This window comes from Thalassophryne amazonica, chromosome 19 (assembly GCF_902500255.1).
Source record: "Thalassophryne amazonica chromosome 19, fThaAma1.1, whole genome shotgun sequence".
NCBI classification, from domain to species: Eukaryota; Metazoa; Chordata; class Actinopteri; order Batrachoidiformes; family Batrachoididae; genus Thalassophryne; species Thalassophryne amazonica.
In genome coordinates this window covers 2773946-2799376 of record NC_047121.1, presented here as the reverse complement: position 1 = coordinate 2799376, position 25431 = coordinate 2773946, and the positions used below count along the sequence as shown (strand labels likewise).

General features: G+C 45.3%; 1 protein-coding gene across 2 annotated transcripts in view; it reads left to right on the top strand.

Moving 5' to 3' along the window:
* Window positions 1-6044: 6044 nt before the first annotated feature.
* The window catches only part of dapp1 (dual adaptor of phosphotyrosine and 3-phosphoinositides), a 46970-nt gene continuing 27583 nt past the window's right edge, over window positions 6045-25431 (top strand). For both annotated transcript variants that reach the window (XM_034159722.1, XM_034159721.1), the window contains exons 1-4: window positions 6045-6200; window positions 18576-18698; window positions 20925-21058; window positions 22666-22796. In XM_034159722.1, coding sequence (XP_034015613.1) covers window positions 6154-6200; window positions 18576-18698; window positions 20925-21058; window positions 22666-22796 — 435 coding nt within the window. In that variant the 5' untranslated portion in view covers window positions 6045-6153. The remainder of the gene's footprint in view (window positions 6201-18575; window positions 18699-20924; window positions 21059-22665; window positions 22797-25431) is intronic.

Below are 25431 nucleotides of genomic sequence, written 5' to 3'. Positions count from 1 at the left end.
CAGGGTCACACACAGACAGACAAACACATTCACACCTACGGACAATTTAAAGTCTCCAATCCATCTAATCTGCATGTCTTTGGATGTGGGAGGAAGCTGGAGCACCCAGAGGGAACCACATAAACACGGGGAGAACATGCAAACTCCACACAGAAAGGCCACAGGGGGGAATCGATCCCATGACCATGCTTTTGTGGCAACAGTGGCAACCACTCAGACACTGTGCCGCCCCGGAAATATTCACTCAGTCAGAGGATAGAAATACACGTGTTACCTCACTTCGGGAGAGGAATAAAAAACCTCAGAAACCACTAATTATGAGCGCAGGGAGACTTACAATCAAATCAAATCAAATCAATTTTATTTATATAGCGCCAAATCACAACAAACAGTTGCCCCAAGGCGCTTTATATTGTAAGGCAAAGCCATACAGTAATTACAGAAAAACCCCAACGGTCAAAACGACCCCCTGTGAGCAAGCACTTGGCGACAGTGGGAAGGAAAAACTCCCTTTTAACAGGAAGAAACCTCCAGCAGAACCAGGCTCAGGGAGGGGCAGTCTTCTGCTGGGACTGGTTGGGGCTGAGGGGAGAGAACCAGGAAAAAGACCTGCTGTGGAGGGGAGCAGAGATCTATCACTAATGATTAAATGCAGAGTGGTGCACAATCATGAGTACTTTGAGGTTGTGTTGCTAACTGGAATGTTAAAAAGCATGCGACATGTGCTTTAAGTTTATTTGTGAAGGGACAGTCCAAGTTCAGGTACATCACCATACAGCGAAGTAAAGAAGACAGATTATAGCCAGTGGCTGATTACATCCACCAATTACATCACCTACATTTATTTATTTATTTGTCAGTCTATCTGTTAGCAAGATTACATCAAAACTACTGCCCAGATTTTGATGAAATTTTCACAACAGATAGATTTTAGATCAAGGAAGACTCCATGAAATTTTGGAGGTGATCTGGATCCAGATTCTGGGTCAAGATTTCACTTTATATAGGCTTTGAAGAATTACGTCAAAACTACTTCACGGATTCTGACCAAATTTGCACCACAGATAGATGTTAGGCCGTAGAAGACTCCACTGAATTTTGGAGGTGATCCGGATCCAAATTGGTGGACGTCACAAATCTCTAATTTCTCTCGTTTCCATCTGTTGTCCCTGGTAGAGTGAGTAAAGTACAGGGGTCATATGCTCACTTGTGGAAGTGTTCATGAAAAGATGAGCAGTAGAATTTTGCACATGTTGGAGGAGTACAAGAGAAGACTGGTTAATACCAGCATAAAGCATGTTACAGTCATCAAGTCTGGAGCTGATGAAAACATGAATGGCCGTCTGAAGATCACATCTACTGAGAAAGAACTTTACTTTAGCCAGAAGACGTAGCTGGAAAAATGTGTTTATCTGTTGACTGAACCTCAAACAGCTGTCAAATATCACTCCCAAATTCTTGACAGCTGGTTTTAAGTAATGAGACAGAACACCAAAGTTTGACGGTACAATATTCAGCCTGCCGGAATGTCCAAACACAGTGGTCTCAGTTTTACCATCATTCAGGTAAAGGACATTTTCAGACAGACACTGCTTCACATCATGAATACAATTAAATAATGAATTCAAAGCATCACTTCCTTTAGTCCTTACAGGCAGATAGAATTGCAGATCATCTGCATAACCAATCAATCAATCAATCAATTTTTTTATATAGCGCCAAATCACAACAAACAGTTGCCCCAAGGCGCTTTATATTGTAAGGCAAGGCCATACAATAATTATGTAAAACCCCAACGGTCAAAAACGACCCCCTGTGAGCAAGCACTTGGCTACAGTGGGAAGGAAAAACTCCCTTTTAACAGGAAGAAACCTCCAGCAGAACCAGGCTCAGGGAGGGGCAGTCTTCTGCTGGGACTGGTTGGGGCTGAGGGAGAGAACCAGGAAAAAGACATGCTGTGGAGGGGAGCAGAGATCGATCACTAATGATTAAGATAACAATGAAAGGTCAGGTTGTGCTCAGCTATAATTGACCCCGATGGCAAAATGTACAATGAAAATAGAATAAGTCCAAGAATAGAACCTTGTGGCACTCCACAAGAAAGAGGAGCGTTTGATGAGGAGAGGTCACCAGTCATACTGGAAAAACCCCTCTCAGCCAAATAGGATTCATACCTCTTAAGTACAGTCCCATGAATGGTAACATGATGTTCTAACTGGGAAACAAGTGTTGTGTGATCCACAGTGTCAAAGGCTTCTGTGAGGTCCAACAGAACCAGCACAGCAGGATTCCCTACATCCACAGACAGAGTGATATCATTATGTACTTTTATTGTACTTGCACCTCTGAGTGCCCTGTGGGTTAATACATGAGCACAGCCACTATGTATGTTGGACCGCCCATTTCAACAAAAGGTCTGATTTTATTGCAAATAAAAAAGAAATCACAAATCACTTACCTATTTGTGTTCATTTTTGTCCTGTACAAATCTGTTTCTCTTTTGTTAAATGTGTTCCTTGTCAGCTGATGTCTGCAGAGTCTGTCGGAAAGTTTTGTACATGCTCAGAACTTTGAGTGGACATCAGACAGAGAACTTTCCCGATGGTTGTACATTTGTTTTGTCCTGACCTTGTTTGTACCTTGCCTGTGAATGTCCAGTTGAAGTTATGCTGCTTTCTTACGTCAGCAGCAGAAAAACTGTCACAGCAAAATTCCATCTGCAGGACGTGACGTGAGGTGAGTTGGTAAAGACAATGATGTTCATACAAAGTCTTTGTTGGTACTGAAGCTTCAAGATGCCTCCTGTATGTAGAAACTAGTCACATGCATTACTCACGTGTGATTTTGGTCCATTCTTCCACACAAACAGTCTTTAAATCTTGAAGGGTCCATGGACCTCTTCTATGAACTCTGACCTTTAGTTCTTTCTGTAGATTTTCTGTTGGATTCCAGTCAGCTGATTGGCTGGACCATTCTAGCAGCTTTATTTTCATTCTGAAACCAGTTGAGAGTTTCCTTATCTGTGTGTTTGGGATCATTGTCTTGCTGAAATGTCCACCATTTTTTATCAAAAATACATCAGTACATATTTTTTATTATCCTTCCTTCAGTTGTCTGAAGTTTGTCAGTGAAAAACAGTCCCACACTGTGATGTTCCACTCGCAGACTTCACTGTTGGTCTGTTGTTTTTGGGCTGATCTCCAGTGACATTTATGGTGTGTATTATGGCATCCAAAGAGTTCAGTTTTGGTCTCATCCGTCCATACTATATTCTCTCAGTATTTCTATTTCAAACTTTAAACGAACTTCAGTATGCTTTTTCTTCTTCTGTGGTGAGGGTGCACACAGGTCATGGTGGTTGAGTGCATTACTATTGTTTTCTTTGAAACAGTTGTACCTGCTAATGTCTTTCTGAAGTTCTTGGACAGCTCTTCTGATAATTCTTTTCACTCCTCACCTGGTCGTGGTGAAATTATAGTGAAATTATGTTCTTTCCATTTTCAGATTATGACCCCCCACAGTGCTCACTGGAACATGCAGAAGTTTAGAAATCCTTCTGGAACCAATGCCATTAGTATGTTTTGCAACAATAAAGTTGTGAAGATCTTGAGAGAGCTCTTTGCGTTTACCCATCATGAGATGTGTGACACCTTGGTAATGAAACATTTTTACAGGACTGAACCACCTGATATTAATTTGCACTGACAAGGGGCAGGATTGCATTCTAATTACTGATAGATTTCAGCTGGTGTCTTGGCTTTCCATGTCTTTTTGCATCTCCCTTTCTTCAAGTGTTCAATACTTATTCCCTGTGTAATTTCACATTACACATAATTTATGGTATCTATGGTTTGATTTCTTTGTATGTGTGGATTACTTAGGTTACCGACATCTGGTGGAAATTTAATGTCAGTTGCACCTTTAGAAATATATTTACTGAGAAAAACTGTGACGTGTTCAATACTTTTTTTTACCCACTATAAAAGGCTCTGGAACACTGGCACGGGTCAGCACACAAATGATACAGTCATATGCAAAAAAAAAAAAACAGGATTCCTGGTAATAATGACTTAATCACACCTCCCCACATAAAACCTGCCATGTCTGAATCAATTTTAACCCAAATGTCACTGAATGAATTGAAGACTGTTCAACACAAATGTCGCTGAATGAATTCACTGTATTATTCAAGTAGTAATAATAATATTAGTTGTAACTGTTAAACTGAACAGTTGTGTTAGTGATATGACTTTGGGTGTGCAGTATGCTCAGTGCGGTCCAGAGAGCACAATTTGAGTTCACACCCCGTTTACACCGAATCCACAACCGATGTATTGACCAATGGCCTCTGCTCGTCATCACTCACTGGCTCTCACTGGGGTTGCAGGCTGGTCACAGTGGGGTCTCTGTGGTCGGAACAAAGATCCTTCCTGGTAGTCATCACTCTCTCCAACAGGTGCGTGGGTGTATTGAACTATTTAAAACACTTGCAACAGTTGTGCCACCAGTTAAAAGATACATGGGTGACGGGTCTCATAATTGGCCTTGATAACTCTCACACTGTTGGTTGTAGTAGACTCTGCATGGGTTTGTATTACTGATTGCAGATATTATACCATATATTTCACACAGTTCAGTCACAATGTGTGCTTGGTATAAACACAAATAACAGATCAATCTGGAGACCAGCAAGACCTGTGAGAGTTGACTGCACGTCATGGTCCTGTAGGTCTTATAAAGGTCTCAGTCCGGTAGGACAATGTGCATTCAGACCTGAAGTGACCTCCACTTCTGTGGGTCACTGATATCAGAGGAGAGATATTTGAGTCTATAAAACACTTGTGTTTTGGTATGGGACCTTTGTGACGTCACAGAGCAGGTATTAGAGCTGTGACTGAAGGACCTTCTGAAAGCCTCAGTGTCTTTTTTTTTTTTCCTTTCTCGTCTGTCTGTATCACTGGGGGAGGGTGTTGCATTTTGTGTGTCTTTGTATGATTTCAGTGCACATGTTACTATTATAGCTTTCATTAAAACACACACAGAGTGGTAAGTTCATTCACCTCATTGATAAAATCAGCAGTTGCTTGTTTCTTTAGTCAGTTGTGGCAACAAAATTCTAATGGGCGTGTCTAATGTTTGTTGAACAGCTGTGAAACTGTCAGTTACACAGAGAGAGAGACAGACAGACAGCAAGAGAAAGACTGACAGAGAGAGAGACACAGACAGACAGAGACAGACCATGGGAGAGAGAGACTGACAGAGAGAGAGACACAGACAGACAGAGACAGACCATGGGAGAGAGACTGACAGAGAGAGAGACACAGACAGACAGAGAGAGAGAGAGACAGACAGACGGCGAGAGAGAGACTGACAGAGAGAGAGACAGAGACAGACAGAGAGAGAGAGAGACAGACAGACGGCGAGAGAGAGACTGACAGAGAGAGAGACAGAGACAGACGGAGAGAGAGACTGACAGAGAGAGAGACAGACAGACGGCAAGAGAGAGACTGACGGAGAGAGAGACAAGACAGACAGTGAGAGAGAGACTGACGGAGAGAGAGAGAGAGAGACAGCAAGAGAAAGACTGACGGAGAGAGAGACACAGACAGACAGACTGTGAGAGAGAGACTGACAGAGACAGACTGAGAGAGAGAGAGACAGACTGAGAGAGAGAGAGACAGACAGACGGCAAGAGAGAGACTGACGGAGAGAGAGAGACAGACAGACAGTGAGAGAGAGACTGACGGAGAGAGAGAGAGACAGACAGACGGCAAGAGAGAGACTGACAGAGAGAGAGACACAGACAGACAGAGACAGACCATGGGAGAGAGAGACTGACAGAGAGAGAGACACAGACAGACAGAGAGAGAGACAGACTGTGAGAGAGACTGACAGAGAGAGAGAGACAGACAGACGGCAAGAGAGAGACTGACGGAGAGAGAGAGACTGACGGCGAGAGAGAGACTGATGGAGAGAGAGAGACAGACGGCGAGAGAGAGACAGACAGACAGTGAGAGAGAGACTGACGGAGAGAGAGAGACAGACAGACGGTGAGAGAGAGACTGACGGAGAGAGAGAGAGAGACAGACGGAGAGAGAGAGAGAGAGACAGAGACTTACAGAGAAAGACACAGAGACAGACAGTCAGTCAGACATGAGTGTGTACAGTGAGGATGTCAGAGACGAGTTGGAGAGTTTGGGGTAAGATTTCTCCCTTATGGACATTTGTCGTGTGTGTGTGTGTGTGGTTTTTAATGACTTTGTTTAAAGTAGAAACTAAGAATATCTGTGTTCTAATCCTCCCCAGTTCCAGTCCATCACATCTCTGTGTTTTTGCTCCCGTCGTGTCTCTGTGTCCCTCGTCCTCAGTTCTCCAGGTCGTTGTGGTTTTTGTTCATCAGTGTTGTTATGTGTGTTCTCTGCCATTTGTTGCCTTCTACAGTTATTTGCTGCTTGCCTTAGTCTTTGGGTTGTCATTTCATCAGTGTCTGAGTTGTTTATCTTTTTGCATGCCGTCTTTTTAGTTCCACTGTTTTTTCATTTTATGTTCCTTTTGGATTTCACACGTTTGTGTCACATCCTGACCACTGTGATGTTTGCACCTGTCACTCATGAGCTCTGCTTTTAAGCTGCACCTGTTTGTCCGTCTTTGGCTGGTCAGTTAGTGTTTCGTTCATGTGTCGTGGTTACGTCTCGTGGTCTCTTCAGTGTTTCCTGTGTATGATTAATCGGCCCCCTTGTTGTCAGCGGTCATTAGTTTTGTCCTCTCCATCTCACCTCTCTTTGATTGTCCGCCACGTTTGGTGTTGAACTCACATTTCTGCACCTGCTTGTTTGGCTTTTGCTCACTTTCCTTGATTATTAAAACATTGTTGTTTTTGTATTCTGAGCTTTGTGTCCTGGCTGTCTGCTTATTTGGGGTTCTGTTTGACTCTGATTCTGCCTAATCATAACAGAATCAACCAAAAAAAATAAAAAATAACAGAATCAACCGGCCACCATGAACCCCGCAGGAAGCCACCCCAAACTTAGTGGCTGTTAAAGTCTTTGGTGAGAAACTGAGACTCCAACTGTTTTTACTGTTTTTTGCAGTGAAAACAATGCAACAAATGCCCCCCCCCCCCCCCCCCCCCACAACTGCTTTGATTATGAATGGATGGGAACTTTTTCTTATCAATAGCCAAAACAAAGGGCAGATATGCACAAACAGAATTTCTTTGTTCGAAAGTCCTACTTTCTGTTATAAGGAGCCACTCCCCATCGCCATGTGGAGGGCTTCCAGGATTATTTACACAAGAAACAACATACATACTGCAAAATGTGGGACAAGCTTAGAGATAAACTCATCGTGTCTGAACCTGATAGTGGAGTAAGTGAACAGACCAAGCATCTTTCTGGTTCTGAATGACAGCGACACAAGGAGAAAATTTCCGCTTTGTGCACTCGTGACCCGTACACAGCACCAGGTGTGTTGTTTTCTTTGTTGACTGCACCTGGAGCGACATTGGAGTTCAGCCACATCATGGTGTACCTCGTGGAGAACCTTACACACCTTACACACAATGACAGCCCACAAGAGTATGGACAGCTACAAGTTCTTCAGATCAGGCTCGGTGAATGATGCTATAAAACCTGGAACCTTCAGTCCAAGAAGAAACATTTTCACCAAACTACATTTACAGGTTGTTGTTTTCTTTTTAAACAATCACTTTAACCTCTGGATGCCCAAAATGAGACCAACCAGAAGAGAAAAAAACATTGCAGTTCCTTGAGTGACCACTTGAGGGTGGCTCCATAAAGAAGCAGATTGACATAGAAGCCCATGTTAAATTGTTCAAATTTAGAGCCGAAATACACGTTTGCGAGCTGAGTGAGGAATCTGAGTCTGGGTTTGTGTATTGTTCTGGATCTGGACCAAAAACCAGCCTCTTCATGACTTCCTGGACTTGATAGTACAAAAGTCTTTGATGTCTTGGTGCTTCCTGTCTTACTGTATGATTGTGAGACTTGAACCCTGACCAGTGACCAAAGGTAAGGACTGGATATTTTTTGGTACTCTGTCCCTCCAAGGAACTGTTGGTTTGGCACAAAGTCCTTCCAGTGGTTCCTGAGGATTCTCAAATAGACCAAGATGAGGAGGATCACCTATGTCAGGGGTAGGCAACCTGTTCCAGAAAGAGCCATGAGGGTGCAGGTTTTCTTTGCAGCCACTGACTCCACCAGGTGATTTTACTGATTAACATCACTTTGAGCAGATGGAATCAGTTAATCAGTAAAATCACCTGGTGGAGTCAGTGGCTGCAAAGAAAACCTGCACCCTCATGGCTCTTTCTGGAACAGGTTGCCTACCCCTGACCTATGTGGTGGCCGAGCACCAGCTACGACATTTTGTCCATTTCTCTGGACATAATCCAGCACAGTCAAGGACACACCCACATTTCAACTGGCTGCAGCTGATAGGTGCTTACTTTGGAGAGGTGGGGCTGGCCCGGTGGTCTCCCTGGGTGGTCCTGCTGTGTGGTGGATGTGGTGACCTGAGCAGAAGGTTAAATGATCCTGGCCGGGATTCAAACTGAACCCTCAGTTTGTTTCACATCGATATGTTTTCACATAAAACACGAGAGAAGGATCTTTGATTCCAAACCAGGCTGTTTTTGTGTCTTTTGGACGAGTTGCTGCAGCTCGTCACAGTAAACAAATCCTTCTCACTTCCCTTTTTGTGCTTCCTGTGCAGCTGCACCAACCCCAGGACGCGTTTCACACTTTCTGTTCACTCTTTTTGCTTTCTTCACTTTTTCTTTCACATTTTCTTCTGTCCCATTAGTTGCTTTAGTTAGATTACTAGTTACCTTATTAGTTACATTCAGCTGCAGCTGCGAATGAAGTAACTGTATAAGGTAACTAAAAAGTAACTCATGAAGTAACTTTTCAAAGTAAATGTGGCAGCACAGCTTCTGGCAAACTGTGGCTGAAATTTCACATCTTCTTTTGAAGATCTTCTCTTGTTGTATCAGACAAAACAAAAAAAAAAAAATCCCCCCTCTCTCATGACTTTTTCTGATGTCAAACATGATTAATGTTTTTTTTATGGGGCGTAACTAAAACAAGCTACAAAAAGTTAACCACAATCTAAACCGATCAGTGGTGATCAGTGAGGTACCTCTGTGAGGTCAATGCCCCAAACCCCTGAGGTCACCTGGTCAGCTCACGAGCGATGACTTCACGTAAGGATTAAAGAAATAAGATACAACATGTCAGGATAATGACGTGTATGTTGACAATGTGATGCTGCCAAAATCTATGTCGGATGCTTCTGCAAGAAATTGCAGTAGATCAATAAACAAAGCACAGGATCGAAAACCCAGTGAAGCCTGGTGCTGCTCGTGGCTCTATGTGTGATAACCTCACAGCAACCTGCTCCAGTGTTCAGTGTCGGGAAAATCTCTGATCTGTCTGTGCAAGTTCTGGGCCAAATAGGACTCAACATCTGCTTGATCTCCTCCACACGCGTCTACTCGTACATCATGTCATTGACCTCAAGTAAACCAGAGACCAACACTGAGCACTTTGTTCAGTCACCACGTCTTGGCTGGAAGAACAAGAGGAAGAGCCTCCACAGGATCTTTGTGCAGCTCCAGAGGTTTGAGAAAGGGCAACAACTTCTATGATATCAGGCATAGAATAGTTGTAATTGTACGGGGGGGGGGATTGGCACCAAGACACCCAGAGAACCCAGAAGAAGTTATAGGCTTCTGTGGCTGGATTGGAAAATTGTAACTGAACTTTCAGCTCTTCTTTTGAATAAAATCCTCCTCTGTATCATTTCATCATGAAGCTGGATAACTGATGATACAAAATGCAGAATTTCTCCAGTTACAGCCACAGAAGCTTCTTCTGGTTGTCTTGGTGACTTTCCTCACTCTCCTCCTTCAGGTTTTGAGAGCTGTCTCCTCCACACAGATTTACCACAGAGTGTCATACTGTTTGTATTTCTACATAACAGATAGAAATAAAGACCGAGACATATTGAGTGGCAGCTTCACCATCAGAGAGCCTCGACCACAACAACAACAACAGACTTAAAGGGGGCAACACACGGTATGAAGAACAGGGGGACGGAAACTTTAGATCAGGGTCATTTGGGTCGTTTCTGTTGTCATTATAATTTAAAAACAACTGTTTGACAATAAATGGCTTCACACAACCACAAACCATGAGAGAAAAAAAGTTACTGTGTTATCATTCATATTCTCTGAAAAATGGCCAAAAAACTCCCTGAGCATTCTGCCAGAGGATGTAAACGTTAGAGCACAACTGTAAATATGAATAATGTGCATCAGTCGGGTCGACGCTCGTCTTCACCGAACTCTTCACACTCTCACTGATGGACATGAAGAAGCGTTTCACACTCAGCCTTCGGTCGAACATGATTTCTTGTTTCCTCTTTCCCCTTCGTCTTTTTGCTGTTATTTCCACAGAACAATCACTTCCCCTTCGTTTCATCATCCTTTGGGAGGATGCTGCAGGTTCTGGTTTGAATTTTGGGTCATGTGGTTGGAGGTGTGTCATCTGATTTCAGGGCAGATTTCGGACACTTTGACAGCGGTGTAACTCTTATGAGATGATGACGAGTTGATTCATGACGGCTTTGTGTTATTGTGTTTGTGATGTCGGCATATTTGTCTGATTTCAACATTTTGCACGAGGTGGTGACTTTCTTTACTGAGGTCCTGGTCTTCTTGTTAAATGCGTTGAGCCTACTGTCTTCATTTGTTGGTTTCTGGCAGATGCAACAGCAAGTGTCATTCTGCGGGAGAGACACGTTCAATGAGGCAAGATTCCAAATGTGTTCTCCACCGCACAGTGCAGCGGAGAACACATTTGGCAGATTCACTCTGGGAGAAGAGGACAAAATCCACAGTGTCACTGGGGCTGACAACACTGGGAGATTCCCTCATAGCGCCAAAGTAACGGCACCAAGCCGACCTCAAAGAGGACGGAGATGATATCATTTGTCTGCAGAGGAGCTGAAAGGTCAAACATTCACTCAGGCCTGGTGGAGTGACTGTGTCCCCCAGGCAGACCCTCGGCTGATAGTATCATTGGTGAGTGTTGCTGTGATCTTGATCCAGGATCAGAGATCTCCCACAGCTGCAGTAGGTGGATGGATCCTTTCTGGAGGGAGGAACTGACAGCTGGTCTGTCTGTCTGGTTACCAGTCGGGATCTTCAGGTGGTCTTTGTGGGCAGTAGATGTGACTTGACAGAAGGCTCCAGAATCTTTGGTTGAAATAAGTGACACTTTGTAAAATATTCAATGAAACAGAGCAGATACACAGTTCAGAGTCAGGACGTGACCAGACGTGAGACTGATTCAACCCGTGTGGACAAACAAATCAAATTCAGTCACCATCAGAGTCACGCGGTCTGTTTGTCGAGAGATGGCGACACAACTCTGAGAAATAAATCAATTCAATCAATTTTTTTTTTATATAGCGCCAAATCACAACAAACAGTTGCCCCAAGGCGCTTTATATTGTAAGGCAAGGCCATACAATAATTATGTAAAACCCCAATGGTCAAAACGACCCCCTGTGAGCAAGCACTTGGCTACAGTGGGAAGGAAAAACTCCCTTTTAACAGGAAGAAACCTCCAGCAGAACCAGGCTCAGGGAGGGGCAGTCTTCTGCTGGGACTGGTTGGGGCTGAGGGAGAGAACCAGGAAAAAGACATGCTGTGGAGGGGAGCAGAGATCGATCACTAATGATTAAATGCAGAGTGGTGCATACAGAGCAAAAAGAGAAAGAAACAGTGCATCATGGGAACCCCCCAGCAGTCTACGTCTATAGCAGCATAACTAAGGGATGGTTCAGGGTCACCTGATCCAGCCCTAACTATAAGCTTTAGCAAAAAGGAACGTTTTAAGCCTAATCTTAAAAGTAGAGAGGGTGTCTGTCTCCCTGATCTGAATTGGGAGCTGGTTCCACAGGAGAGGAGCCTGAAAGCTGAAGGCTCTGCCTCCCATTCTACTCTTACAAACCCTAGGAACTACAAGTAAGCCTGCAGTCTGAGAGCAAAGCGCTCTATTGGGGTGATATGGTACTACGAGGTCCCTAAGATAAGATGGGACCTGATTATTCAAAACCTTATAAGTAAGAAGAAGAATTTTAAATTCTATTCTAGAATTAACAGGAAGCCAATGAAGAGAGGCCAATATGGGTGAGATATGCTCTCTCCTGCTAGTCCCCGTCAGTACTCTAGCTGCAGCATTTTGAATTAACTGAAGGCTTTTTAGGGAACTTTTAGGACAACCTGATAATAATGAATTACAATAGTCCAGCCTAGAGGAAATAAATGCATGAATTAGTTTTTCAGCATCACTCTGAGACAAGACCTTTCTAATTTTAGAGATATTGCGCAAATGCAAAAAAGCAGTCCTACATATTTGTTTAATATGCGCTTTGAATGACATATCCTGATCAAAAATGACTCCAAGATTTCTCACAGTATTACTAGAGGTCAGGGTAATGCCATCCAGAGTAAGGATCTGGTTAGACACCATGTTTCTAAGATTTGTGGGGCCAAGTACAATAACTTCAGTTTTATCTGAATTTAAAAGCAGGAAATTAGAGGTCATCCATGTCTTTATGTCTGTAAGACAATCCTGCAGTTTAGCTAATTGGTGTGTGTCCTCTGGCTTCATGGATAGATAAAGCTGGGTATCATCTGCGTAACAATGAAAATTTAAGCAATGCTGTCTAATAATACTGCCTAAGGGAAGCATGTATAAAGTGAATAAAATTGGTCCTAGCACAGAACCTTGTGGAACTCCATAATTAACTTTAGTCTGTGAAGAAGATTCCCCATTTACATGAACAAATTGTAATCTATTAGACAAATATGATTCAAACCACTGCAGCGCAGTGCCTTTAATACCTATGGCATGCTCTAATCTCTGTAATAAAATTTTATGGTCAACAGTATCAAAAGCAGCACTGAGGTCTAACAGAACAAGCACAGAGATGAGTCCACTGTCTGAGGCCATAAGAAGATCATTTGTAACCTTCACTAATGCTGTTTCTGTACTATGATGAATTCTAAAACCTGACTGAAACTCTTCAAATAGACCATTCCTCTGCAGGTGATAAGTTAGCTGTTTTACAACTAGCCTTTTAAGAATTTTTGAGAGAAAAGGAAGGTTGGAGATTGGCCTATAATTAGCTAAGATAGCTGGGTCAAGTGATGGCTTTTTAAGTAATGGTTTAATTACTGCCACCTTAAAAGCCTGTGGTACATAGCCAACTAACAAAGATAGATTGATCATATTTAAGATCGAAGCATTAAATAATGGTAGGGCTTCCTTGAGCAGCCTGGTAGGAATGGGGTCTAATAGACATGTTGATGGTTTGGATGAAGTAACTAATGAAAATAACTCAGACAGAACAATCGGAGAGAAAGAGTCTAACCAAATACCGGCATCACTGAAAGCAGTCAAAGATAACGATACGTCTTTGGGATGGTTATGAGTAATTTTTCTCTAATAGTTAAAATTTTGTTAGCAAAGAAAGTCATGAAGTCATTACTAGTTAAAGTTAATGGAATACTCAGCTCAATAGAGCTCTGACTCTTTGTCAGCCTGGCTACAGTGCTGAAAAGAAACCTGGGGTTGTTCTTATTTTCTTCAATTAGTGATGAGTAGAAAGATGTCCTAGCTTTACGGAGGGCTTTTTTATAGAGCAACAGACTCTTTTTCCAGGCTAAGTGAAGATCTTCTAAATTAGTGAGACGCCATTTCCTCTCCAACTTACGGGTTATCTGCTTTAAGCTACGAGTTTGTGAGTTATACCATGGAGTCAGGCACTTCTGATTTAAAGCTCTCTTTTTCAGAGGAGCTACAGCATCCAAAGTTGTCTTCAATGAGGATGTAAAACTATTGACGAGATACTCTAACTCACTTACAGAGTTTAGGTAGCTACTCTGCACTGTGTTGGTATATGGCATTAGAGAACATAAAGAAGGAATCATATCCTTAAACCTAGTTACAGCGCTTTCTGAAAGACTTCTAGTGTAATGAAACTTATTCCCCACTGCTGGGTAGTCCATCAGAGTAAATGTAAATGTTATTAAGAAATGATCAGACAGAAGGGAGTTTTCAGGGAATACTGTTAAGTCTTCCATTTCCATACCATAAGTCAGAACAAGATCTAAGATATGATTAAAGTGGTGGGTGGACTCATTTACTTTTTGAGCAAAGCCAATAGAGTCTAATAATAGATTAAATGCAGTGTTGAGGCTGTCATTCTCAGCATCTGTGTGGATGTTAAAATCGCCCACTATAATTATCTTATCTGAGCTAAGCACTAAATCAGACAAAAGGTCTGAAAATTCACAGAGAAACTCACAGTAACGACCAGGTGGACGATAGATAACAACAAATAAAACTGGTTTTTGGGACTTCCAATTTGGATGGACAAGACTAAGAGTAAAGCTTTCTGTCTAGGTTTTTGATTAATTAATAAGCTGGAATGGAAGATTGCTGCTAATCCTCCGCCCCGGCCCGTGCTACGAGCATTCTGACAGTTAGTGTGACTCGGGGGTGTTGACTCATTTAAACTAACATAAATACACTTGAAAGAAGTTTTATTATGAAGGATAAATGGTAAGAAAGACACACACACACAGAGACACACACAGACAGACACACACAGAGACACACACACACACAGACACACACACACACATACACACACAGAGACACACAGACACACACACACAGAGACACACACACACAGAGACACACAGACACACACAGACACAGAGACACACACAGACACAGAGACACACACAGACAGAGACACACACACAGACACAGAGACAGACACACACATAGAGACACACACACAGACACAGAGACACAGACACAGAGAGACACACACACAGACACAGAGACACACAGACACAGAGACACACACACAGACACACAGAGAGACACACAGAGACATACACACACACACACAGAGACACACAGAGAGACACACACACACACAGACGCACAGAGAGACAGACACAGAGACACACACAGACACAGACACAGAGACACACAGAGACACACAGACACACACAGACACAGAGACACACACACAGACACAGAGACACACACAGAGACACAGACACAGAGACACACAGAGACACACAGACACACACAGACACAGAGACACACACACAGACACAGAGACACACACACAGACACACAGAGACACACACAGAGAGACACAGACACAGAGACACACACACAGACACACAGAGACACACACAGAGAGACACAGACACAGAGAGACACACACAACGACACAGAGACACACACACACACAGAGAGACATGGACACAGAGACACACAGAGACACACAGACACACACACAGAGAGACACAGACACACACAGATACAGACACACACACAGACACACAGAGAGACAGACACACACAGACACAGAGACACGTCTGGAAGAGATGACAAATGATACTTGGATGAAATGTTTTCAGCCTGACTTTTGAATTCTGCTGGATTTGTCTTTGCTTGTTATTTGACCTTAACAAGTGAGCTGATAACGAGGGGAGCTGATAACGAGGGGAGCTGATAACGAGGGGGGCTGATAACGAGGGGAGCTGATAACGAGGGGAGCTGATAACAAGGGGAGCTGATAACGAGGGGGCTGATAACGAGGGGCGCTGATAACGAGGGGGGCTGATAACGAGGGGAGCTGATAACGAGGGGAGCTGATAACGAGGGGAGCTGATAACGAGGGGGGCTGATAACGAGGGGAGCTGATAACGAGGGGGGCTGATAACGAGGGGGGCTGATAACGAGGGGAGCTGATAACGAGGGGGGCTGATAACGAGGGGAGCTGATAACGAGGGGGGCTGATAACGAGGGGAGCTGATAACGAGGGGAGCTGATAACGAGGTGGCTGATAACGAGGGGGGCTGATAACGAGGGGGCTGATAACGAGGGGAGCTGATAACGAGGGGAGCTGATAACGAGGTGGCTGATAACGAGGGGAGCTGATAACGAGGGGAGCTGATAACGAGGTGGCTGATAACGAGGTGGCTGATAACGAGGGGAGCTGATAACGAGGTGGCTGATAACGAGGGGGCTGATAACGAGGGGGGCTGATAACGAGGGGAGCTGATAACGAGGGGAGCTGATAACGAGGTGGCTGATAACGAGGGGAGCTGATAACGAGGGGGGCTGATAACGAGGGGAGCTGATAACAAGGTGGCTGATAACGAGGGGAGCTGATAACGAGGTGGCTGATAACGAGGGGAGCTGATAACGAGGGAAGCTGATAACGAGGGGAGCTGATAACGAGGGGGGCTGGTAACGAGGGGGCTGATAACGAGGGGGGCTGATAACAAGGTGGCTGATAACGAGGGGAGCTGATAACGAGGGGGCTGATAACGAGGGGAGCTGATAACGAGGGGAGCTGATAACGAGGGGGGCTGATAACAAGGTGGCTGATAACGAGGGGAGCTGATAACGAGGTGGCTGATAACGAGGTGGCTGATAATGAGGGGGGCTGATAACAAGGTGGCTGATAACGAGGGGGGCTGATAACGAGGGGAGCTGATAACGAGGGGAGCTGATAACGAGGTGGCTGATAACGAGGGGAGCTGATAACGATGGGGGCTGAGAATGGTTTCCTGTGTTGAAGGTGGTACCACTACACACACAGATACAGACACACACACAGACACACAGAGTGACAGACACACACACACACACACACACACACAGACACAGAGACGCGTCTGGAAGAGATGACAAATGATACTTGGATGAAATGTTTTCAGCCTGACTTTTGAATTCTGCTGGATTTGTCTTTGCTTGTTATTTGACCTTAACAAGTGAGCTGATAACGAGGGGAGCTGATAACGAGGGGGGCTGATAACGAGGGGAGCTGATAACGAGGTGGCTGATAACGAGGGGAGCTGATAACGAGGTGGCTGATAACGAGGGGCTGATAACGAGGGGGGCTGATAACGAGGGGAGCTGATAACGAGGGGAGCTGATAACGAGGTGGCTGATAACGAGGGGAGCTGATAACGAGGGGAGCTGATAACGAGGGGAGCTGATAACGAGGGGGGCTGATAACGAGGGGAGCTGATAACAAGGTGGCTGATAACGAGGGGAGCTGATAACGAGGTGGCTGATAACGAGGGGAGCTGATAACGAGGGAAGCTGATAACGAGGGGAGCTGATAACGAGGGGGGCTGGTAACGAGGGGGCTGATAACGAGGGGGGCTGATAACAAGGTGGCTGATAACGAGGGGAGCTGATAACGAGGGGGCTGATAACGAGGGGAGCTGATAACGAGGGGAGCTGATAACGAGGGGGGCTGATAACAAGGTGGCTGATAACGAGGGGAGCTGATAACGAGGTGGCTGATAACGAGGTGGCTGATAATGAGGGGGGCTGATAACAAGGTGGCTGATAACGAGGGGGGCTGATAACGAGGGGAGCTGATAACGAGGGGAGCTGATAACGAGGTGGCTGATAACGAGGGGAGCTGATAACGAGGGGAGCTGATAACGAGGGGGGCTGATAACGAGGGGAGCTGATAACAAGGTGGCTGATAACGAGGGGAGCTGATAACGAGGTGGCTGATAACGAGGGGAGCTGATAACGAGGGAAGCTGATAACGAGGGGAGCTGATAACGAGGGGGGCTGGTAACGAGGGGGCTGATAACGAGGGGGGCTGATAACAAGGTGGCTGATAACGAGGGGAGCTGATAACGAGGGGGCTGATAACGAGGGGAGCTGATAATGAGGGGAGCTGATAACGAGGGGGGCTGATAACAAGGTGGCTGATAACGAGGGGAGCTGATAACGAGGTGGCTGATAACGAGGTGGCTGATAATGAGGGGGGCTGATAACAAGGTGGCTGATAACGAGGGGGGCTGATAACGAGGGGAGCTGATAACGAGGGGAGCTGATAACGAGGTGGCTGATAACGAGGGGAGCTGATAACGAGGGGAGCTGATAACGAGGGGGGCTGATAACGAGGGGAGCTGATAACAAGGTGGCTGATAACGAGGGGAGCTGATAACGAGGTGGCTGATAACGAGGGGAGCTGATAACGAGGGAAGCTGATAACGAGGGGAGCTGATAACGAGGGGGGCTGGTAACGAGGGGGCTGATAACGAGGGGGGCTGATAACAAGGTGGCTGATAACGAGGGGAGCTGATAACGAGGGGGCTGATAACGAGGGGAGCTGATAATCTGGGGAGCTGATAACGAGGGGGGCTGATAACAAGGTGGCTGATAACGAGGGGAGCTGATAACGAGGTGGCTGATAATGAGGGGGGCTGATAACAAGGTGGCTGATAACGAGGGGGGCTGATAACGAGGGGAGCTGATAACGAGGGGAGCTGATAACGAGGTGGCTGATAACGAGGGGAGCTGATAACGAGGGGAGCTGATAACGAGGGGAGCTGATAACGAGGTGGCTGATAACGAGGGGAGCTGATAACGAGGGGAGCTGATAACGATGGGGGCTGAGAATGGTTTCCTGTGTTGAAGGTGGTACCACTATGACCTGTCCCGCCATGCCTCAGAGGCCCTGCTCCTGTCCAACGGTAGAGATGGAAGTTATCTCCTACGAAGCAGTAATGAAGGAGCTGATTGCTTCGCCTTGTCTGTCAGGTTAGTCCCACTGAAAAACAAAACACAACCGGAAAAACACTTCCTCACTCACCTCAGAGCTCACTGTGTCAGATAAACCGAGCAGCAGCTCCAAAAAAACTTGAAAGCCTCGAGCTTTGATTCATTGACATTAATAAAAAAAATTTAAATAAAAATCAGGCTTAACTAATTAATTAAGTTTACTCTTTAGTGTCAAAGTAAAAACAAATTTCTTCATGGTATTAATGAAATAAAAGTACAGTTTCAGTCAAACATGAAGGAGTCTGAGTCTCCTGCACCCCTTGAGACCCAAAGCTGTCCTCTGGCAACAGACCGAAGAAGCACCACGGTCCAGAACACGTCATGTCTTCCACCAAAAACCTGCTGGAGTGTATTCCAGAAGAGTCACAACATTCTCGCAAAGCATTCAAAACTCACACAAAGAAGACGTTTGGCATGAATAACCATTTAAAAACATTCAGGTTCTACCTCTTTATGTTCTACCTCGTTATGTAAAAGGACTGCAACTTTTCCCTCAAAGGAAGACACTTTGCTACAGTTAGGCATCACATTCACTCGTTCCCACAAACCAGAACCCAACACTGGGACCACCTCATTAAGGACCTTGCTCAAAGGCCTTCAGTAATCCACCCACTTATTTTGTTCTTCCACTTGGTCCCAAGGTTGCTTTTCTGTGGGCCACCACTTCACCCCTTTGAGAGAGCTTTATCTGCTCGGCAGGGTTCAGCCTCACTGGTTCTGTCTGTGTCTGTATTTGGACCATTTGACGGTAGAGTGGTAACTGTTGGGGGATTGCAGACAATCAGATATAGGGAGAAGGATGCTGAGGATGGAGCCACCAGGCAGGAGAAGAAGACAGAGGACAAAGAGTAGGTTTATGATGTGCTGAGGGAGGACATGCAGGTGGTTGGTGAGACAGAGGAAGACACAGAGTACAGGTGGAGAAGCAAAATATAACAGGAGCAGCTGAAACAAGAAGAATAAGTGGTAGTTGACCAATCAGCTCAGCCCACACTTACCTATCCTCAGCCAAGTCCTCTAACTCTTCCCAGGGGATCCCGAGGTGTTCCCAAGCCAGTTGGGAAGTATAATCCCTCAAGTGTGTCCCGGGTCTTCCACTGGGCATCCTTCCGGTTGGACGTGCCTGGAAGAGACGACCAGGGGTCATCCTCACCAGTTGCCCAAACCACCTCAGCTGTCCCATTATAACAAAATTTGGCACAGATCTTTTATTTTGTTAGTGGAACAAGAACAACATGTGGTCCAAAAGATTTTATAACATTTGACATTTTGAACAGGTCTATAGCGCATGGTCATACTGCAGCGCGCCGCCCACCATCTGGAGTGTCGCGATCAGCAGGAAGATCAGGAACAAAATGTCGATGCTGATAGAAATCAACGGGACTCCCAACCTGGTTGTTGGCAAGTTCACGCAACTTAACCAGACCGTCTGCAGCGTCCCTGGAACCCTGTTGCAAGCTGACGACGTTAGATTTGTACCAAACACTAATGCAGATCTGTACCTGATCCTCCATCCTAAAGTTCACTGAGGCAGACGACAAAATATTCCATCCTGTGAGTAGGTCAGGTGTCACCAGTGGCAAGGTACCTACCGCCTTCAGCTCCGCCTCTTTTTGTGGCCTCAGATGTTGTTTGTGTCCCGATTTGTATCTGGAGCCCACCTGGAAGTTGACAGGAACATGTGGACATGTGGCATGAAGACAAAGACATCAGCACCAAACACCTCAGGAGTTCATAAGGTTTTCACAGACAACTCAAAGACACTCAAAGACATCACACACACACAGACGTCAGCGGGGGAATTTAGCTGTAGTGTTTCAGTTAAAATGAACCGTTTTCCTGCCAGTGATGATGAACAGATGTTTCAGTTAAGTGTGAACCTGTTTGATTGGGATTTAGAGTTTTGCCTGGTTCTTTTTTGTGATTTGTTCATTCTCTCGTTATTTGGTTTTTCAGTGTTTTGCTGCTGTAAAGCACTTTTCATCTTCTTCTTAATGAACCCATAACTTTATAGTAAATAATTCACACAGATGTATAAGTCACAGGAACTAACTCCCAAACTAGAAAAAACGAACCCAAAAAATACGGTGCCACTGTCACGTACACAAATATTAAACACGTGACCCTTAAGAACATGAGAAATGTGTAAAATGTGAAATGTTGAGTGCAGTAAGTTTTTTCTTCTTCATCTTCTTTGATCCACAGAGCAAAGGATTCAGTCAAACATTTTCATGTGACCCGCAAAGGCAAAAGTTACAGCTTTGGATTTAACGAGTTTAAAACCCTCCAAGACTTTGTCAACCACTTTGCCAACCAGCCTCTACTGGGCAGCGACACGGGTACGTGCAGGGCTAACACACACACACACACACACACACACACACACACACACACACACACACACACACACACACACACACACACACACACACACACACACACACACACACACACACACACACACACACACACAGAGGAATCAGAGTGTCTGGGGGTGTGATGGTCCTGGATCCAGACTAAGATCCAGACTTTGAATGACCTCCTGGACTTGTCCATCAGAAGTGTACCTGTATGTGTTGAGACATTCAGTTATCTCAGCAGTGACCTTCATGTCTCTGGGTCTTCGGCCTTTGAGATCCAGAGACGCCTGGAAGGATTTTATGGAGTCATGAGGTCAAAGGTCGGAGGTGTTTGATGCTGATGTCTTCGTAGGAGAACAAAGTCTGTTGGCTCCTTCTGGTCTTACTGTCCGGCTGTGAGACTCTAACCCGTGTCCTAAGGGTACCGGGTCTCTTTGGGGGATCCTTGGGTCCCACTGGAATGACTCTGTGTCAAACAGGTAGTTTCTTAGTGAGACTCAGATGAGGAGGATCACTTGCACTTGTGATTGATTGAGTGATTGGTATGATCGACTTCATAATGAAGGCACATGTTGACGTCACACATGGTCAAAAACACCGTGACCGTACCACTATCTGTATATTTTTACTGGTACATTTGGAGTGGAGAGCGTGCACATGTGCACCGGCTCTCTGACAACTTTCATTTTAATTATTTTGAGAGCTGGAGCTTGGGAGGAGCTCAGAGTCGAGCCACTGCTCCTCCACGTCGAAAGGAGTCAGTTGAGGTGGCTCGGGCATCTTTTCCGGATGCCCCCTGGACGCCTCACTGGAGAGGTGTTCCAGGCACGTCCCATTGGGAGGAGGCCCCTGGGAAGACCCAGGACACGCTGGAGGGACTACATCTCTCGGCTGGCTTGGGAACGCCTTGGGGTTCCCCCGGAGGAGCTGGGGGAGGTGTGTGTGGATCGGGAGGTCTGGGCGGCTTTGCTTGAGCTGCTGCCCCCGCAACCTGACTCCAGATAAAGCGGAAGAAAATGGATGAATGGATAGATGGATGGATAGTTTTGATTGTCAAGTGTAAAATAGTAAATGGACTGCATTTATGTAACACTATTCCGTCTGCATCAGAAGCTCAAAGTGCTTTACAATGATGCCTCACATTCACACAGACACACTCACACACCGATGCAAGGCACTCACTACACACTGGGAGCAATTAGGGGATTAAGGACCTTGTCCGAGGGCCTTCAGTAATTATTTATTTATTTATTTTTGGTCAGGCTGGGGTTTGAACCAAAGATCCTCTGGTCTCAAGCCCAATGCTTATCCACTTGACCATCACCTCCCCAAATAAGTGAATTATTATGACTCCATTTGAAAGGTGAATTTTTATTTTTGAATACTTCAGAGCAGACAAAACCTCAAGCATCCCTTGTGAACTTTGGCAGTCCCCCTAAGGAGGACTTGGACCCCAGGTTGGGAACCATGGTCTTAAATCTTGAAGTACCTCACCAGTGATGAATGTTCTCCTTTGTGTGACTGTGTGTTTGCCTGAAGCCCTTTTTAACGACACTGATTCCATCTTCCCTCTGCCTCAAAACCAGGAACTCTCATTGTGTTGAAATGTCCGTATCCATGGCGGGTAGAGGAACCATCAATCTATGAGTCAGTGCGAGTCCACACTGCCATACAGACGGGGAGAACAGAAACTGATCTGGTGGCTAACGCACCATCGGTATGTAACATTCTGAACCAATCCAGGCTTCTGTGCAAGTCAGACTATACGTTTCTTACTATGCAGATGATGTCACACTATATTTTTTCTACAGTGGAGCAGGTTCATACATGAATAGTTGGATATTGACACAGTTTCTTATTTTCGATATCAGTCACACAGTGGGAACATTCAAAGCTGGTACAGAATGTGTCTTCATAACTCAGGATGCCAGGTTTAGATGGAGGGGGGTAACTCATTTGCCAGAATGTGTTGGGGGGAGTGTCTTCTAAAGGTTTTTCTGCATTCCACTCCAGCATGAGGATGTGACTGGTGAAGCAACAGACAGAAATGTCACCTGCTCAGTCTTTCCAGTCACAGCCATTGAGACTTGTAACTCCTTCAGAGTTTTCTAGGTGTGTTTGTGGCTTCATGCCAGCAGTCAGTGCTCTTTACAGACTGATATCTTTTCTATAAAGTGTTTGATCCAGTTGTCTGGGCTGTGGGTCTGGACATCACATCCGGCCCATACGCAGGTGTACACCAGGTGCAGAATTATTGATTTCTTTCTAGTGAATTCTGGTGTTCCTCAGGGATGTGCTCTGGCTCCTACAATGTTTTTGAGTTCTACTTAAGTTTATATTCACTGTTTTGATGTTAAGTTGGTATTTATGGTTTGTTTTGAGTTACACTAAGGTTTCTTTGTAGTGTTCTGTCTTCACTTTGTCTGTGTTCTTGTCTGTTGTGTGTTTGTTGGTGTGTCCATGTCACAGCTGATTCACAATATAATCACCTGTCATCTGTGTCAGTATTTAAGCAGAGGTAGAAAACTCCAGCTTCAGAAAGTAAATGTCCAACCACATATTTGTTTCATCTTCCTAACAAACCAGCTGATTGTAATTAGTTCAACTCTTCAGGCAGGTGGATGAGCTTATTATTGAGATCACCTATTTTAGGTGCACAGGTTGAAGCCTGTTTCCAGTGCACGTCGGCCTCCGCCAGGGCTGCCCTTTGTCACCGGTTCTGCTCATTTCCTTTATGGACAGAATTTCTAGGTGCAGTCAGGGTGTAGAGGGGGTCCGGTTTGGGAACCACAGAATCTCGTCTCTGCTGTTTGCGGACGATGTGGTTCTGTTGGCTTCGTCAAATCAGGACCTTCAGCGTGCACTGGAGCAGTTTGCAACTGAGTGTGAAGCGTCCAGGATGAAAATCAGCACCTCCAAATCCGAGGCCATGGTTCTCGACCGGAAAAAGGTGCTTTGCCCTCTTCAGGACGGTGGAGTGTCCTTGCCTCAAGTGGAGGAGTTTAAGTATCTCGGGGTCTTGTTCACGAGAGAGGGACGGATGGAGCGTGAGATCGACAGACGGATCAGTGCAGCATCTGCAGTGATGTGGTCGCTGTATCGGACCGTCGTGGTGAAGAGAGAGCTGAGCAGGGGGGCAAAGCTCTCGATTTACTGATTGATCTACGTTCTGACCCTCACCTATGGTCATGAGATTTGGCTCATGACCGAAAGAACAAGATCTTGAGTACAAGCGGCCGAGATGAGTTTCCTCCACGGGGTGGCTGGGCGCTCCCTTAGAAATAGGGTGAGGAGCTCGGTCACTCGGGAGGAGCTCGGAGTCAAGCCGCTGCTCCTCCACGTCGAAAGGAGCCAGCTGAGGTGGCTTGGGCATCTTTTTCGGATGCCCCCTGGACGCCTCACTGGAGAGGTGTTCCGGGCATGTCCTATCGGGAGGAGGCCCCGGGGAAGACCCAGGACACGCTGGAGAGACTATGTCTCGCAGCTGGCTTGGGAACGCCTTGGGGTTCCCCCGGAGGAGCTGGGGGAGGTGTGTGTAGATTGGGAGATCTGGACAGCTTTGCTTGAGCTGCTGCCCCGCGACCCGACCTCAGATGAAGCGGAAGAAAATGGATGGATGGATGGAGGTTGAAGCAAGACATGGTAGGGCTTTTACTTTCTGAAGTCGGAGTTTTCCACCTCTGTGTTTAAGTTTGTCACAGTTCACTTCTCTGTGCTGGATTATTCTTGTTTGCACTGTTCCTGTTGTTCCTTGCCTCCTGTGTTTCCACGTTCCCCCATGTGTGTTTCCTCGTTCTGACATTTGTTTATGCTCCTGTGTTTCTTCATTCCCCTGTTTCTCCTTCCTCTTGCAGTTCCTCTTTCCCTCATTCCCTTGTTTTTCTATACTCCTGTAATTCCTTGTGCTCTTGTTTTTTTGATCCTCCAGTTTGATGTTATGAAACATCAGCAAGACTTGGGGGGTGATTTTTACTGATGTTTCATACTGATGCTGTGATTCTTGGGGGTGATTTTTACTAACGTTTCATACTGACGCTGTGATTCTTGGAGGTGATTTTTACTAAGGTTTCATACTGACGCTGTGATTTTTTGAGGTGATTTTTACTAACGTTTCATACTGACGCTGTGATTCTTGGAGGTGATTTTTACTAACGTTTCATACTGACGCTGTGATTCTTGGAGGTGATTTTTACTAACTTTTCATACTGACGCTGTGATTCTTGGGGGTGATTTTTACTAATGTTTCATACTGACGCTGTGATTCTTGGAGGTGATTTTTACTGATGTTTCATGTTTCATACTGACGCAGATACTCGATGATTTTTGCTGATGTTTCATACTGACGCTGTGAC